The sequence below is a fragment of the Bactrocera latifrons genome, unplaced genomic scaffold (assembly GCF_001853355.1).
Source record: "Bactrocera latifrons isolate USDA-ARS-PBARC rearing strain unplaced genomic scaffold, ASM185335v1 scaffold_215, whole genome shotgun sequence".
Lineage (NCBI taxonomy): Eukaryota > Metazoa > Arthropoda > Insecta > Diptera > Tephritidae > Bactrocera > Bactrocera latifrons.
Window position 1 is genome coordinate 108,138 of NW_017535686.1, and position 16,679 is coordinate 124,816.

Below are 16,679 nucleotides of genomic sequence, written 5' to 3' on the forward strand. Positions count from 1 at the left end.
GTTTTAAGCAACCAAAATCACGGAAATTGTTAAAGCTTACATTTTCATAAGAATTAGCCAAGTAGGTTAAATATATATAATGTATGTATGCATAGATATTATCTGCATACGTTGTATGTACCTATACGTATATGTATGTATGTATATTAATAGGTTGCTTGAAGGGAAATGCTACAAAGTATGTGCTAAAGAAATCCAAAAGTTAGTATAATTTTTGATAAGTAAAACAAATTAGCATTAGATTTTTTACATTTACATAACTACTAATCAAATAAAATGAATAACAAACATAATTACAAATGTGCATACAATACCCCCGCTTGGAATATACCGTCTTCTGAAGTAACTTAATATAAGGAAAATTAATGTACACTATTAAATTGTAATTATCAATAAATTATATATAAATGAAAAGAATAAAGAAAATTATAATTACAAATATTTGAAAACTATTTCTTTATACTTGCTTAGAAGAATTTGTGTGAGCACCATAAAGCGTTCTCTTCTTGCTGCAGGCACACTTACAAAGCCTGTGTTCGTTAAAATTCCGCAACTAAAACCTGTATTACGTAAGTAGCCTAACATAGAATGATACCGTTCTCCATCTTTAAATACGATGGCTCCAAACCGATTTCAAACCCATATTCTCTTAACCAAATTTGTTTAGAATGATCCGTAGAATATTTCCCGCATATGCGATTTTATAGAGAAAAAAATCGACCGGGTCTAATATCCACCAACAACAATTAGTCAGTCAGCGAATACGTTAAATAAAAACATACTTTTTCACCTACTTTAGGCATTCAATACACGAAACAGCCTTTGTATAAGTTTATTTTTATGCATAAGCAATACAATTGTTGTAATAATCACGAAATTTTAAATATACACTTCTTTATTATTATTATCATTATCATTTTTTGTTTAATTTAATTATTCAACGTTTCGTCTCTTTTAATAAATACATTTTTTTGCGTTTATTATAAACTAGCGACTATTTTTTTTTTTTTCAAAAATTTCGTAATATAACAGTGAACATAATTAATAATGAATTTATGAATTAGTAAATAAAGTTAATTGTTATTTAATTTATATTTAATATTGCAACATTTTATATTTACATACATTACATTTAAATATTGAGGACAACGACACGTTTAGGACTTTTAACATTAATCATTGCAGGCTATAAACCGGCAAGTTCTGCGTTGGAAATTGTCATCAGTTAAAAAATCATCTCAATGCAAACAACACAGTTTTTGAAATTGCTTTTTACTTATTCTTATTTATGAGCACAAAATGAACTGATTAGACCTTTTTAATCTTACATGTAACGGTACAAAACGGTATATACTGCTATGAGTTACTCAGTTTAAGGCGTAACGCCTAATTTCGAAATTTCACATTTATTTCAATGCGCAATTGAACGCGTTTCAATAGATCTAGCTGCGCACTAAAATTACAAGTTGTTGTTTTTTTTTAATTTTTAAAATAAAAATTAATACACAATATGTTGTAAGCAATAAATATTAGCAATTGATGACTTTATGCTTTACATAAACCAAAAAAAAAAATAAATAATAATAATAATAATAATTATATTTGACCAACTTATGTACAACGCGATTTGAGCACGCATGAAACATTTGAAGGTGTATGAAGAGTTTACAAATCTATAGTTCGCAGCACTTTGTATTGGCAGCCATAGGTTCTATTAATTTTTACATCACTCTGTTTGCTATTGTGATAAGATTATTCAAATTCTTGCAGTTGACTACAATTAGTTTAAGTAAACGCTTATATTTGCCTTTTTATAATTTAGCTTAAGTTTATATATATATATATATTGTTCATTAATTTAATTATTACTAATATTAATTTCTGCACACATGACTTTTACGTTACACGCTGCTCGAAACGCCAAGCGATTATATACATACTGCGCTAATGCATTTTCTGCCGATTTTAATTTAGTGTCGCTGATGCTATAGAAGCTACTATTATTTTCTGGCTGTACAAATCAAGTTATTTAGTGATAGAAGATGGTAAAAAAAATAAAATTTTTAATCTAAATAGTTTGCTAGAGGTCAGTTGAAATAAAATACACTACATGCGCTTAACGATTTCCGAAAAGTGGAGGTTGGCAACAAACATACATTACTAATATTTGCTGCCAATCAACCGATATTGCCTTTTTAGCGCTGTTATTTACTACATTATGGCGATCATACTTGGTGTTTGTGGATGTGGAAACGTATTTTTTGAAGAGATTATCGCTACAAGTTTACAACACAAAAATTATAAGTAGCATTGCTATCGTCATCGTTGTCGTTATTATTATATGCATAGCTAATTGCTAGGTAGCATGGTGTTGGCAATTTCATAAGTTTTGCAGGAACGCCAATAGTTTCGTCTCATAATTTTTATTGGATTCCAAGTTGCGCAATGAGTGTCTCTCTTCAGGGAATATGTGTAGATCGTATGGTTTGTTTGCACGATTCAAGGCTGATATGAGCTGTGAGGTATGATAGAAGTGAACATTCTCATCGATGAGTCCGTGTATGAGTAAAAGACGATTTTCTCTGCGCAATGAAAGCAATATGTGTGTGTAAATGGATTTTCAAAAATAATTTGGATTTTCATTCATTTGAACTTACTCTTCGGGGAAAGCGTCTACGTAATTGAGTACAGAGCCCCCTGAATAGCCACGTTTATTATTCTGCGGCAAATCCATATAGCGTTCCGTATAGCCCGTGTCATAATATTCCCAATTTGTAACTGGCGCTCCAGCAATTGCAACCTTGAAGACTTCAGGATACTGCACCAGACCCATTAAACTGAGATAACCACCTATACAATTTTTTTTTTTTTTTGTTATTTAAAATTACAAAATTTTATAATATTAATTACGCACCATAGGACCAGCCGTGTATAGCTACACGATTCATATCAATGTAGCCCAACTGATCTGCCAATATTCGTAATGCAGCCACTTGATCGTTCAGCTCCACTTGGCCCATGCGACAACGTATGTGAGTTTCAAATTTAAGTCCACGATGTCGTGACCCACGCGAGTCGATGCAAATGACACAATACCCTTGCGCCGCCAACATATGCATGCGCAACTGATGTTTACCCTGAAATTGCGAATATGAATCATTAAAACAATCAAATCTAGAATTTAATAAACCAACTTTGAACGTATTATTGACAGTTTGCACCTCAGGTCCGCCATAAACATTGAGCACTGTTGGATATTTTATGCCCAAGTGGAAATTATGTGGTTTAAAAACCATTGCATACACGATTTCACCCGACGGTAATTGTGGGCGGAACATTTGCGGAGAATATTGTGGATCAGGTTTGCCACCCTCATGAAGATAGCCCATCAGTGATAATTGTATGCCGTTAACACCACCATTTTGGCATGTTTGTACAACACGCATCACTTTGCAGGAAGGCAAGCGCTGTATGTTGCAATAGACTTGCAACATCAATTGACATGACTGCAAAATACCAATAATAAGAATGTATGAATTATTAAATTGATGTTGTATGATAAATATCATTATTACCTCATCAAATTCCACCTGATATGAATAGCCCGGTTCGGTTAGCAAACGTATGTGTTCGGGACGTTGTAAACTCACCACATACAAGTGTTTTTCCAGTGGCGTATCACGTAATCCTATGAAATATACCAACTGTTGCGCTTTGTCCACCCAAATGTTTCGATGTAAAACCTCCCATTCGCCGGAGGTAAGTGCTACCTAAAAAATATAATAAGTAAACATTTTCCCCATTAAATAAAGCGCTATTATTACTTTATTAATAATTCTGGGATGCAACGTCACACTATCGATGAAATCCGTATGAATATCCATGTTGGCTGATGTGGTAGATGACGTTGAATTTGTTCGACTATTCATTTCAAAATTGTTCGTAGTGCTATGCGTGTCTTTATACCCATTCAGTGGGCATGTATTCAGGCTAGATGTGACGAGATATAAATGTCTAAAACCAGTCTCCTCAGAGGCCCACAAAAAAGTCACCGTTGTATCGGTTATTTCCAGAAAATAAAGCAAATCGTGCACATTCACCCATGTATCTGATGTCTGAGAGTAAATAACCTAAAAAAAATATTGAATCGAACATTTACGTTTACTCAAGTAATCTACGAATTATTATGTAACAGGGATTATACCTGTAGAGGTGACACAGCTCTACAATATGGACTCTTCCAGCTGTGGTCGGCCGAACCTGAGGGCGACGACGCCGTGCTGGTATAGGTTTCGCAAAAATTATCCAAGGGTATAAGTACCAAATCCAAACGTTGTTGTTTACGGTTCAAGCCCTGCATCCAAACGCTATAAAAATACGATTTTATTATACGATATATGCAACGTAGAGCTGATTAAATAATTAATAATAAACCAAGTCGTCAAGGAGGGACTATGTACAAGCCCAGACAACAAAGGGTTGTAAAAAATTAATTTAAAAATCATTGAATTAACTAAAAAATGTTTTTTTTGTTGTAATCTAGAAGTTCTTAATTAAATCCCCAATATTGGATATAAATAAAAAAAAATGGATTAAAAATTAGTTTTAAAATCTTTATTATTAAATCAAAAAATGTTGAGTTTTTAATACCAAAATTGAAAATAAATCCAATTTATAATTCAAAAAAATTTAGCTGAAAAATTCGCAACCCTGATTATACATATTGTGCGTAAATGATACTCACTAATTTGAATCGGGCGTCCACCCAATGCGCACTATATATTCCAGCCAAGGAAACACCACGGAAAGCGAATACGGTAAATCCTTTATACAAACGTCACTGATTTGCAGCGACTCATTGAGCACGAATTGCACTAATTTTAATTTGGATTTTGCATTGGCTGTGCCGGCACGTGGAAAACGATATTCTTCTATTTCCCCAGGCGTTGCTTGCGATGATGGAAATGTATACAAGCAAACATCCGATTCATCCACTTCCTCGTAAACAATGCGATATACACCATCTTAAAAACACGATGTGTTCACAAACATATAAAGCATGTGTTTTTTTTATTATTTGATTACTTGATTACCATTAGAGTGTGGTTGCCACCAATAACCCTGGAAGCGGCTAAACTCCTCAAGCATTATATATGATGGCACACCAGCGCTAAGAGGATCATCTGCAATAGAACGACGGCCATCGTGCACGAATGTCAAACGCTCTTCATGTCCGCTAACCGTATGTGTCACCCATATGTCGCTACCGCTAATGTATGCTATTAAATCAGAATTCTGTGGGCAGATTTGTGGATCTAACGCTGCCCACTGGGGACATGTTCGCAACTGTGTAGGGAAAAGCGGGCTGGTCTGTAAAAATATATATATGTACATATATATTTAGAAATAATAAGAAATATAAAAATCCATTTTATAGTATTATCCTCATACTCATTTCATAGTGTATAGTGAGAAATTATGTATAAAATATAAGCCCAATTTATTTTTGGCTCTCATTTCAAAAATTTTTCAAGCGTCTATGGTAAATTTTAAAATAAATTTGAAAGTTTTCGCACTCTCTTTCTGCTGATATCGAACCACTAAGTATATAGGTATGTCTATAGCTACCGTACAAACTGGTCGATTAAGATCAAGTACGAATTATTTATGCGTGAAAGGTATTTTAGCTTCGGTGCAACAAAAGTTATCATTTTTTCGTGTTTTTATTCAGAGATTTGATTTATTTAATATGAAACCATGTTGCCCTCTCTCATATACATGTATGTATGTATGTACATATTTTTGTTATACATATGTACATGCATACAAAAACCGGCCAAATTAGAACTCTATAGAAATTACCGACAGCCTAACGATGTCGTATGCGTCGTCTTATCACATCAAGCTAAAGTTCATTGACCAATAGCAATTAAAATTAAGATAATATGCTAATTTTAATTGCCCCCTAACAAATATAATAATTAATAACAATTAAAAAGGAAAACAGATTGCATATGATTGATATGAAGCAGTGTGATCTAAACAAAAAATCGGTAATGAAACTAATCCATTTTACATTGTAAATCGAAAAATATAAACAACGTTATTTATCAATTTATACTCCTTAGAAAAATTAAAAAAATATTGTCTAATTTACACATTTGTTTTTTTTTTTTTTTTTAAACAGGAAAAACGCAGATATTCTTTACTATTGAATTATACTATTCCATTCAAAAAATCCAAACACTTTGAAATAACTGTTTATCTTCTATTCCTATTTTTTACTCATTTGAATAATAAATTATCACAATATAAAAACTTGTTAAACTTTGATTACAAAAATAAGACAATAAATATATTAAAATTAAATGTGGATGTTTACATCCCTTGTTTGCAATTACAATAATAATTAAACCTGTATGATGTCATTTATAACTTCAGAACTACCGCGCAGGTCGTTTTGAAATTTTTAACTCTGTTTCTATATTCGTTAATATTATTATTTTTCAATAACGAATTAATCGATTTTCTAGAATAATTGTTGTCATAGCCGTATTTTTTTACATTTCTACACGAAACTTCAACAGAAATATTCTACAAATGTAATGTATTGTTAGCTCAACTATTTTATTAAAAGTAAAAAATTATAAAAATGTGCTTTGTTTAACTCGAATAAATCCTACTCTCGCCTTCATAATTATACGATGAAATGCTAGAATCTGCTTATAGATCCGACAATTAAGTACCATTAGGAAATAATATTATCAAAAGAAAGAAAACAAATCATTAAATTTCATAAAAGAATTATTTTACACAGAAGATTTTTACATTCAGTTTCAGACTTTATTTTAAAAGTGGTATCTGTACTCACATTATATCCAGTATCGAGGCATTGATACAGATCACTAAAGCAGGGAAAAACTATTTTTCCGCTTGGTTTGTGTAACTCGTACGAAGTAATGCCCCACGTTGAGAGTCGTTTCCGTTCCTGCAGTAGCTGAAATTCTCTTGACCATAGATTAACGCCTCCGCTAGCAGCCGTAGCAGCCACACTTGACATTGGCTGTTGTAATACCACCTTCCATTGAAGCCTAATATAAATATAATTTTAATAATTAATAATAAGAAATATTGTCTTAATCATATAAAGAATTATATGTACTTATGAAGCTTTGGCTAACCTTTTGTTTGAACTATATCTGAGGAAAGATGAATTCAATATGGGAGACGAAGCGTGTGAAGAAGTTGGTGACGGCAAGCGATTTGTTACAACATTCCCAAGGGAATCAGCTACGTTATCTGATCCACCATCTGAAACTGATGCAATGTTGTTACAAACTTTAACGCTTTCAATACTATCATTTATATCAGTTAGGGGTGGACTATTTTGCAAAATAGTTTCTTCTGCTGCATTTATATTAATGTCTGCATAAAGCAGTGTTGGTTCCCAGGCATTGGGTGGTGTACTCAGAAAGTAACATCGCACCCGACCGTCAGATAACGTACGGAACTGTATATTAGATGGCATCATGCTGGATAAATTGACTAACTGTTTGCGCATATCATTAACAATGGATTTAATCTCTGACCATGTCTTTTTAGGTGTTGGCGCTGGTACATGACGATCGTCATCTTCGTCGTCATCCTCACAATCATCATCATCATATAAGCCCTCCATATTAGGAGGCGTTCCGCTTGTTGGTGAGCTAAGATGATTTGAAATGGCTGAAGCAGCAGCTACAACAACAGCTGCAGCTTCAGCGGTGGTCGCTTGTGCTGCAGCAGCAACCGTAGAAATTGGCGATGTCAGGGAGTTGAAAGCAAGTCCTAAAGAAGAGTAGAAGGCATTTGCGGTGTTACCCAAAGAACTAATACTACTAGGGGTGCTAACAGCGTTCTGAGTACGATCGCCCGATACACGTGAAGTAAATCCATCTAAGAGATTCGCCAATGATGACGTTGTGGTTATTCGTTCCAATGATGAAGATTGAGTTGATAACTGCGTTAATGGAGTAATTGGTATTACCGCACCAGAACTTGTCATAATTGCAACACTTGCACTACCAACACTTCTATTTGCATTTACAATTCCGGCATTATTGCTGATATTGTTATGATTGGTTAAAATCGCGCTGGTTCCACCACTGATACTACTACTCAGTGGCGAAGCATTGGCTGCTGATGTAGTCGTTGTAGTAGGTGCTGGTTTTAAACGATTTCGCTGTTGTGTTAAAGATGTGTCCATCTTAACTTAAATTATATTTTTATTAAAAAATCTTCAAATTTATTGATCAAGAACCATTAGCATTACGGTCTTTGTTTCAAGTTTTATTAATTTTCACAGTTCGTAATATTAAGATTATATTATTTTATGGCAATTTAAGAGAATTGAGTATTTTTAATCACTATTTAGTAAGTTATTATTATTTTTGGTAGTCAGTTGTGTTAACTGCTTTATTGATCAACTTGTAATGTGCTAATTGTCTTTTTATTTCCAAAGTTACACTCTTTACTCTTTGTTCAAATTTGCATTTTTAGCATTCAGCAACCAACCATATATATACAGACTATTTCATTTTTTTTTTTAATAATATTGCAACCGTTTACTTTTGTTTATTATAATTCTTTGAATTTTAATTTGCTTTAACTTTCTCATTTCTCAGCCTTTCGAATTTTTGTAATTTGCTGCATTTAAACAAAACAACAAACAATATAAAGCACTGTATACATGTTAATTTTAACTTGATGTGTGAGCACTGAAGTTTTTTATTACATATGCATAATTTAGGCCTCTCGATTTCTCTTTTGCTATATTTTGGAAGGAGACATGAAAACGAAACTGCCAAACGCTTTATATCACTAATTAAACTTAATTTTATGTAATTATTTACATCTTTTAAAACACATTTGTTAAAGCATTAACTCAAAAAAAATACTTGCTAATTCTATAATTTTATTATGTCCAATTGGAGTATGACTATGCAATTAGGTTTCGCCTTTACTGTTGCCCGCCCTACTCCAAATACAAGCAACTTTGCCAAGTCATTTATTTTATAAATTTCGACGCTACTTCTTCTGCGAGATGCGTTCTGTGCATTCTGGTGCGTTATTTTGTTATTTTCACCGCTGCTCTTTTTCCGCCCATACACATACACTCAATTGTCACATTGACAGTTGTTCTTGTTTTGGCGTTAAATTTCTTTACTACTGACAGTTACGCTATAAATATTCCAATAAGTAAAAAAACAGAAATCGAACAAGAGACCAACAAATACATTCATCGCATAAATTTCAACTTTAAAACTTGTCAAATTTCAGCTGAATTGAAGAACTTCCACACCTCATTAAGTCCCCAATCATCCATCCAGCAGCTCGACAATGCCCTCAAAAATTTCCAGTACGAAAATCTTTACACATATTTAGATACTTATTTATAACAACCAAAATGCTAAAAGGTCTAACTACGTAAATATATCAAATGGAATTCAATTTGCTCTATTCTTTTTTACGCATATTTCACTAATATTTCATCCTCAATCTATTTAAATTAAAATTTTCCGATATTTATAATACTAAATATATCCACAATGAATAAATTGCGTATTTCCAGTTGTTTTTCACTAAAATTGCCAGATTTTTATAACTTTTATTGACATTTTACTAACAGTTCTTCTTCTTCATACTGCAACAAATCACATAAACGTATTTCGTAATACAATATTAGACATGAAGCACAAAAATTTAGCAAAGCTAAAGATTTTGGTGACACAAATATGAAGACTAGTTGTCAATAAAGTCAATTTTATCATCTTTGCGGCGTTGTTGATAAGGATCTTATCCTGCCTCAAGTATGGCTGGAAGTGTGAACTCGTTTTATTTTATCCACTTTCAAATACAACTATATTCTAACGATTTAGTTTTATCACTGTTCTCATATGAACGTCATAGCGAATACGTAAAATCCAATGTGGTATACGTCATGGCAAAACAGCGCCACTTATCATGTAGAGAGCGTAAGCCAAACAGATGTTTGTTATCGCTACTAAAAACCGAAAACAGCTGTTATTACTGTTACTTTCTCAAAATCATTATCAAATGATAAAATAAGTGATTATTTATAAATATCAATGTATGTACATATGTCTTCCTCAACTCTTAACTTAGGTCACAAGTGACTATTATTATCAAGTAAAAGAGCGAATGTTGGCTCTCGCATAGTTCCAGAGATTGTCTCATAACATTTTCGCTGATTGCCGCTCCTAACACAAAATTCTTTGCGCACAAAACTTATATTAATTGAATTCAACATTGCATTGACGCAACATTTATTAATTAGATCATTGAAAGATGAATTTAGTTAGTTCATTTCGTGTTACCGCGGGTATAGCATACGAAAAAATGGCATTATCTTCAAGCGCATCCGAAAAATATGACTTTGTTAGGAAAGGAAGAAAAATTCTTGGTGCAGCACTTAATTATATGTGCGTGAAAAATATTTATAAAACATACATATGTAGATAATACTAATTGAATATCTTTTCAGGGATATCGTACGCTCCCGAAATGTTGCGGTGCCAGCAGAACCACTTTTATTCCTTAAACCAACAACATCCTACATAACCGAAGGCAACCCAATTGTTGTATGTCCAGTGTATTTCTAGTGATGTCAAAATATAATTTATGTGTTATAAATATTATTTTCAGATTCCCAAAGTGTTTACAAAAGTCGCGCATGAGGTTGAGTTAGGCGTCATAATTGGAAAGCAATGTAAGAATGTCAAAAAAGAAGAAGCGTTCAACTATATAAGTGGTTATTGCCTAGCACTTGATATGACTGCGCAATGTAATTTAGGATTAGCACGACAAAATGGTCATCCATGGAGCTTAGGTAAAGGTTTTGACACTTCAACTCCTGTTTCGGGATTTTTATCTGCGAACGACATCAAAGATCCTCATAAAGTTTCACTATGGTTAAAAGTGAATGGACAGCTACGTCAGCAAGGCAATACTGAAGATCTAATTTTTAAAGTAGACGACCTTATAGCTTACTCTTCAAAGTATATGACGCTTGAACCCAACGATCTTATTCTCACCGGCACACCAGACGGTGCGTTGCCTGTAAAAGCTGGTGATGTAATTGAGGCTGGTATTGGTGATAACTTAAAGATTGTGTTTGAGGTTAAAGACGAAGTTTAGAAATCACGTTATCGGTAGTAAGAAATGTATACTATATATACAAAATATATACAAAAAACATAATGTATGTATTTATGTTAATTTTAATTAATTTAAAGGAATATATTTGATTACTTTATCATTTTATGTTATTATAAGTAAGTTGTTAGGGGAAGTAGAATTCATATTGCTTTGTAATGTTGTTTAAGTCTATCAATATGTTCCATTACTGCAAGAAGTTCTCGTTGTACATTCGCGCTTTCCAATACCAATTCTAAACATTTTTTGAAGTGATCAGATGCGGTTCGCAAACTACTGGGTGGTAGTAAAGTGAACCAATGCATTGGTTCGACAAATTCTTTATTTTTATCGACGTTACGTCTCCTGTAAGTTAAATTAAAATAAAAAGTAAAATTGATTATTGAGCCTAATATTATTTTTCAGATAAATATTTTTTTTTGAAAATATTAGAAAATATGTTAACTTCGATTGCACCGAAGCTATATATTGCGCTTTAGGACTAAAATATCGCAGTTTTTATATAAGAACTTGATTTGGATAGGTTCTTGTTATTGTTCTGATAAAAAACTGGTGTGCACTGGTTACATAGACCCCGACTGTCGTGGGAACGATCAATTTGTATGCATAATACGTCGATCGGGATAATTTGTCCGGAGATTTACCGTGATTGTGGACATTAATTTAACGCAAATTATACAAGAACTTGGTTTTGATCGTTCAGTGTGTATGATAGCTGTATTCGCGAATAAGTCCATAAGTTTATGAGATATCGACTGAAAATTATAAATACATATATACATTTCCTTCTGAATTTTACAAACTTCGTGGCAAATTTAATTCAGGGTACAAAACCAAAGACATTGGACACTTACATCAGACTGTACTCCGCACTTGATATTTTTGTGTAATTTTTTTGCTCCTCCAATACACAAAGTGCATTAAATGTATTACTATTATCGGTCGGAATTTGTGCCGAACTAATAGTTTGTGATCCTTTAAGGTACCGTGTTTTGGCTAACATCAACTGTCCACTGTTCATTAATCTTTCAATATTCACTCTGCTCGCTGTGTGTTGTTCTATCAACTCCAACATTTCTAAATATAGCACGTCAAGTAAATTTCCAATTTCTTCTTTCTTCGAAGACATTTTTTAGTAAATTATTAATTTAGACGAATTTAATTTGTTCAAATTCAAATAACTTAGCAATCAGAGTTATATTTCTAATACAGATATTTCTATTTATCAGAAAATCATATGACTGCAAGTTCCTATCGATTTTTCTACGATTTACCGATAAATAACACTCTATTGTGACCTGGTTATTTTATTGAAACTCATGTGTTGATAACAATTATGTACAATTGTATATATTTATAAATACGTTAAGCAGTTGGAGCACAATTTGTTGACATTAGAATTTTTTGAGTGGACAATGTTTAAAAAAAATAAAAATATTAGATGTTAAAAGAGATATTACGTCCGTTATTTACAGTTTGTTTGTTGGTACAATGGAAATTTTAAAGTTATAGGAGAAGGTAAGAATTGGTGCTAAATATGTACATATCGATATGATATTTATAAGAATTTCTACCTAAAGTAATTTGATAACTTCAATAGAAATAAAAAAGTATTACTGACTAATAATACTAATTATTCGTTATAACTAATAGAAATAGTGTATGTCAAATTTAGAGAGCTAGCTACAAAGTAAAAGTAATGGTGATGAATCAGTTTGGGTAAACATTAAAGATTATAAACTGAATGACTTAACAGTATATTAAGTGGAGTCTATATATTCATAAATGATTTTATTTGACAGTGAAAAGTATATTGAAAATGGATAGCGAGATAAAAAGTCCTGACTTACGTTCGAGTTCCTCTTCAGAAACCGAGTTGCGCAAACGTACTCAAACGCTGGCAAATCAGTCTAAAAATTTGCATTTTAAAGCAGATACTATTGAATACAAGGAGAGACAACATCAACAACGAAATGGCCACAAGGAAAACGAATTTTATCTGATGGTATGTGGTACCCTTTATAAATATTTTACCTAAAATTTGTTTACTAAATTTTAACTTAAAATTGTAATAATAGTAGATGTAATAATAAAAATTGTTCTTTCACTTTCACCTTATGCCAAAAAGCAATAAGAGCAATTGTAATAATAGTAGATATAAAAATAACAATTGATCTTTCACCTTATGCCAAAGATCAATAAGAACAATTGTCAAATACAAATATGTAAGTATTAATTCGTAATAATTTTGAATATTAATATTGACATATCACTGCACAAATCATGCTGTTCAAATATTTTTATCTCTCTACTAATAATACATGTAAGCTAAACATTTTCTTCATTTTATTAACCACCTGTTTCAGTTCCCTTCTGCCCATAAAAATTCTTATCAGCTTACTCAAACGCCTCCGATAAAAACACCAACCACAATTACGTCAGCAGAAACGACAAGTAAAACAGCGACAGTATTAATGAACTCAAATCTGAATGTTGGTATCACTATGAATCGCCGTTTCAGTGAAAGTTCGGCAGATGACTTGTACAGAAGTGAAAAATCAACTAAGCGAGCTACTTTAAATAAAATCATGGACTATAAGAATTGCGATAATACTAATAACACCAACGCTCAGCTCTATAATAGAGGAAAATGTCCGCGATTCTCTAACAATGACGATGATGATGGGGAAGGCTGTTGTTGTTTTGATGGGGGCAAAGGAAAAAAACGCTTAAGTGACGCTATCGATGTCGGAATACGTGTTATGCTAGTATTTATTTTTATGTAAGTACCATTCTCATGAAAAATAATCAAGATATGACTTTTTAATATCACTTAATGATTTAAAAGTTTTTTCGTAAAACACAAACAACCTATTAGCTAAATATTTCTCTTTAAGATCGCTGGAAATAACAAAACCATTCAAACGAAAAGTTCATCCTGAAGAGATGTGGTTGTACAAAAATCCTCGCACGCCAGATATAGTTTCAGCTCAGACACTAATATTATCTGTGATATTTGGTCCATTATTTGTAACAATGTTTCATTTGTGGCTGACGGGAGATCGGCGTGACTTTCGGGCAGCAAGCTGGGTTTGGACTTTAGCGCTTGGATTAAATGGTTTTGCAACAAGTCTGTTGAAAATAACAGTCGGGCGCCATAGACCTGATTTTTTTTACCGCTGTTTTCCTAATGGTATTGTAGTAATCAACAACGCCACCGATTCAAATGGTTCGCTGGACTATTATAATTGCACAGGTGACTTACGTGAAATAAGTGAGGGTCGTAAGAGTTTCCCCAGCGGTCATGCTTCATGTAAGTGTTAACCTGCAAACCCTTTCTAAGCACATGTACACATTTCTCTAACGTATCTTTTTTTATTATTACAGTTTCTTTTGTTGGTTTAGGCTTCATCGCTATTTATATAGCCGCTAAATTACATGCATTGAGTGCTCGTGGTCGCGGTCAATCCTGGCGTTTATGCGTTTCAATTTTGCCGTTGATTTTAGCAGCTTTGATAGCAGTTAGTCGAACTTGCGATTATCATCACCATTGGGAGGATGTTGTTGCCGGTAGTTTAATTGGATTATTTTGTACTTATGCAGTTTATAGACAATATTATCCTTCCGTATACTCAATTCATTGTCATCGCCCCTATTTACGAACATGTGAAAGATTGACACATAATTATAATCAGTTGAATCCACAATCAAAGACACCTGAGTATTTATCTTCAAATGAAAAAATCAGTGAAGTGAACGATCATGCCGATGATGAACGCCGCCCACTTATTTGAATCTAACAGTAGCAATGTTAGCTATGAATAGAAGAATTAACATTAAAAATGTATGAAAATACTTATATGTAAATATTTATTTATTTCAATAGGATATATGTGCTAGATATACCGAAAATTTGTATTTTAATTTAGTAAATGTTTTAATTTATATTCAAAGTTTTAACTTAAACAATTTTAAGTATTGTTATATCAAATTGAAGTCACACATATTTATTAATGGATGTTTGGTCAAACTTTTCTGTTGGTAAGAACAAAAGTAAAATGTTTTTTCAAGTTTTGAGCTGCTTTTAGATTAATGGTTCTTAATCTAAATATTCTTTTACATTGCGGTAATTCCAGGAAGTTTACTATTATTTGATTGACACAAAAATAATTCTCAAATGAACACGTGTTGTATTTAAAATTTAAATAATCATAATTTATTCACATAAGCATATCATTATGCTTGAAAAAATTATGAATTGAAGGATTGTAACAGCTGCTGCTTTTCACGTTCCTTCTTCTTGACTATGTCCAAGCTGCGTTGTTTCCATGTACTTTTACGTAGTTTTATTGGTCTACTTCCGACATAACGACCATCCATTTCTTTCATCGCACGTATAAAATCTGCTGGCTCCCGAAAACTTACAAAGCCGAACCCCTTGCTTTTTCCAGTCCTTTTATCACGGATAACGCGTGCTCGTTGAAAAGACGGATATTTATTAAATGTCCGGGTTAAAACTTCGTCATTCACATCATTACCCAAATCACCACAAAATATGCGAAAATCATCATCAGGCCAATCTGCTAATGAAGAGTCCTCCCAGACTGTTCCACCCGCTACTCGTATAGTCTTACGATCCTTCTTTTTCCGCTCTGTTGTTTGAAATGATTGCAAAGCTGATGATGCTCTAGCGGCTTTAATTGCTTCCTCTGCAATAGGATTTGGACCAGATTTTTCAGCTTTTAGTTTTTTTAATTTTTGAGTAACATCAAATTGTATGGCATTTATGTCGATATGCGGTGTAGCAGGAACATTCACCGATTGTCTACTTTGGTATAATTTTGGAGCACTACTAACCACAACAGGCGTCGCTGTAAGAGAAGAAGGTGACGGTCCTACAGCTTTCAATTGCCCACCAGTGTTATTTACTTGAGTAGGTACAAAAGTGGGCATAAATGTTGGTGGTGGAATCACTGGCGGGGCTACTGTTACACGTGGAGTAACTTGTACTGGCGAAGATATTGTTGTCCCTTGCGGTTGTTGTTGCAACTTTTGCTGAACCTGGTTGTACGTGTTTGCTGCAATTATAGGCCTTACTTGAGAAGGAACGAATAAATTTCTTGCAGGCTGCGAAGTTTGTTTAGATATTTCCGCCTCGAATCGCGAAAGCTCATCCTCAATATATCTACGTTTCGTAGCCATTTTGTTAATTTTTTACAGAAAAAACAAAATACTTTTACGAAATCACATATCTCCTCTATATCAACAAAATAATTGACAGCTAGTACACTGAACAAATAATCATGATAGCATGAACTAGCATAAACATGCAGCAGATGCAGATTTATATAGACGTTCTCTGCTGTCTGCATACAGTACAGAACAGTGTTGTAAAACAGCCAATAGCACCATCAGTAACGTAGTTTTCACAAATTATCGATAGCCTTGAAATGCAAATAACTTGC

General features: G+C 33.0%; 5 protein-coding genes across 7 annotated transcripts; 2 read left to right on the forward strand and 3 right to left on the reverse strand.

The window, feature by feature from the left end:
- Positions 1-1,075: 1,075 nt before the first annotated feature.
- On the reverse strand, positions 1,076-8,561 carry LOC108968416 (dipeptidyl peptidase 9). Of its 2 annotated transcripts, XM_018932455.1 has the most exons (11): positions 7,182-8,561; positions 6,872-7,091; positions 5,094-5,370; positions 4,745-5,024; positions 4,205-4,367; positions 3,825-4,130; positions 3,576-3,770; positions 3,195-3,506; positions 2,915-3,137; positions 2,658-2,850; positions 1,076-2,582 (listed from the first exon to the last, which is right to left on the reverse strand). In XM_018932455.1, the coding sequence occupies exons 1-11, from the start codon at positions 8,243-8,245 to the stop codon at positions 2,381-2,383; spliced, it is 3,435 nt and encodes a 1,144-aa protein (XP_018788000.1). In that variant the 5' UTR covers positions 8,246-8,561; the 3' UTR covers positions 1,076-2,380. The 2 variants fall into 2 exon arrangements, with proteins under 2 accessions (XP_018788000.1, XP_018787999.1); XM_018932454.1 differs by having other exon boundaries at positions 3,195-3,770.
- A 1,267-nt stretch (positions 8,562-9,828) lies between these two features.
- Positions 9,829-11,267, forward strand: LOC108968422 (acylpyruvase FAHD1, mitochondrial). Its single transcript, XM_018932461.1, has 3 exons — positions 9,829-10,481; positions 10,544-10,640; positions 10,705-11,267. The coding sequence occupies exons 1-3, from the start codon at positions 10,348-10,350 to the stop codon at positions 11,194-11,196; spliced, it is 723 nt and encodes a 240-aa protein (XP_018788006.1). The 5' UTR covers positions 9,829-10,347; the 3' UTR covers positions 11,197-11,267.
- LOC108968424 lies at positions 11,262-12,446 on the reverse strand. The gene is made up of 2 exons (XM_018932463.1): positions 12,069-12,446; positions 11,262-11,559 (listed from the first exon to the last, which is right to left on the reverse strand). Exons 1-2 carry the CDS (start codon positions 12,341-12,343, stop codon positions 11,358-11,360), a joined length of 477 nt encoding a protein of 158 aa, XP_018788008.1. The 5' UTR covers positions 12,344-12,446; the 3' UTR covers positions 11,262-11,357.
- Positions 12,447-12,532: 86 nt separating this feature from the next.
- On the forward strand, positions 12,533-15,126 carry LOC108968420 (phospholipid phosphatase 5). 2 transcript variants are annotated; one of them, XM_018932457.1, is made up of 5 exons: positions 12,533-12,732; positions 13,017-13,219; positions 13,581-13,996; positions 14,112-14,527; positions 14,602-15,126. In XM_018932457.1, the coding sequence occupies exons 2-5, from the start codon at positions 13,034-13,036 to the stop codon at positions 15,006-15,008; spliced, it is 1,425 nt and encodes a 474-aa protein (XP_018788002.1). In that variant the 5' UTR covers positions 12,533-12,732; positions 13,017-13,033; the 3' UTR covers positions 15,009-15,126. The 2 variants fall into 2 exon arrangements, with proteins under 2 accessions (XP_018788002.1, XP_018788003.1); XM_018932458.1 differs by lacking the exon at positions 12,533-12,732 and adding an exon at positions 12,794-12,933.
- Positions 15,127-15,190: 64 nt separating this feature from the next.
- LOC108968421 (RNA-binding protein 42) lies at positions 15,191-16,541 on the reverse strand. The gene has a single exon (XM_018932459.1). The coding sequence runs from the start codon at positions 16,414-16,416 to the stop codon at positions 15,466-15,468; it is 951 nt and encodes a 316-aa protein (XP_018788004.1). The 5' UTR covers positions 16,417-16,541; the 3' UTR covers positions 15,191-15,465.
- Between the last annotated feature and the right edge of the window lie 138 nt (positions 16,542-16,679).

Bases quoted from the DNA above. Each gene is read 5' to 3' on its own strand.
- LOC108968416 (XM_018932454.1), bottom strand. From the start codon at position 8,245: ATGGACACATCTTTAACACAACAGCGAAATCGTTTAAAACCAGCACCT. The intron at 7,092-7,181 runs GTTAGCCAAAGC...TATTTATATTAG, and splicing joins AGATATAGTTCAAACAAAAG to GCTTCAATGGAAGGTGGTAT. The intron at 4,131-4,204 runs GTATAATCCCTG...TATTTTTTTTAG, and splicing joins GAGCTGTGTCACCTCTACAG to GTTATTTACTCTCAGACATC.
- LOC108968422 (XM_018932461.1), top strand. From the start codon at position 10,348: ATGAATTTAGTTAGTTCATTTCGTGTTACCGCGGGTATAGCATACGAA. The intron at 10,482-10,543 runs GTGCGTGAAAAA...ATATCTTTTCAG, and splicing joins GGTGCAGCACTTAATTATAT to GGATATCGTACGCTCCCGAA. The intron at 10,641-10,704 runs GTATGTCCAGTG...TATTATTTTCAG, and splicing joins CCGAAGGCAACCCAATTGTT to ATTCCCAAAGTGTTTACAAA.
- LOC108968424 (XM_018932463.1), bottom strand. From the start codon at position 12,343: ATGTCTTCGAAGAAAGAAGAAATTGGAAATTTACTTGACGTGCTATAT. The intron at 11,560-12,068 runs GTAAGTGTCCAA...TTTAACTTACAG, and splicing joins AGTGCGGAGTACAGTCTGAT to GAGACGTAACGTCGATAAAA.
- LOC108968420 (XM_018932457.1), top strand. From the start codon at position 13,034: ATGGATAGCGAGATAAAAAGTCCTGACTTACGTTCGAGTTCCTCTTCA. The intron at 13,220-13,580 runs GTATGTGGTACC...CACCTGTTTCAG, and splicing joins AAAACGAATTTTATCTGATG to TTCCCTTCTGCCCATAAAAA. The intron at 14,528-14,601 runs GTAAGTGTTAAC...TTATTATTACAG, and splicing joins CCCCAGCGGTCATGCTTCAT to TTTCTTTTGTTGGTTTAGGC.
- LOC108968421 (XM_018932459.1), bottom strand. From the start codon at position 16,416: ATGGCTACGAAACGTAGATATATTGAGGATGAGCTTTCGCGATTCGAG.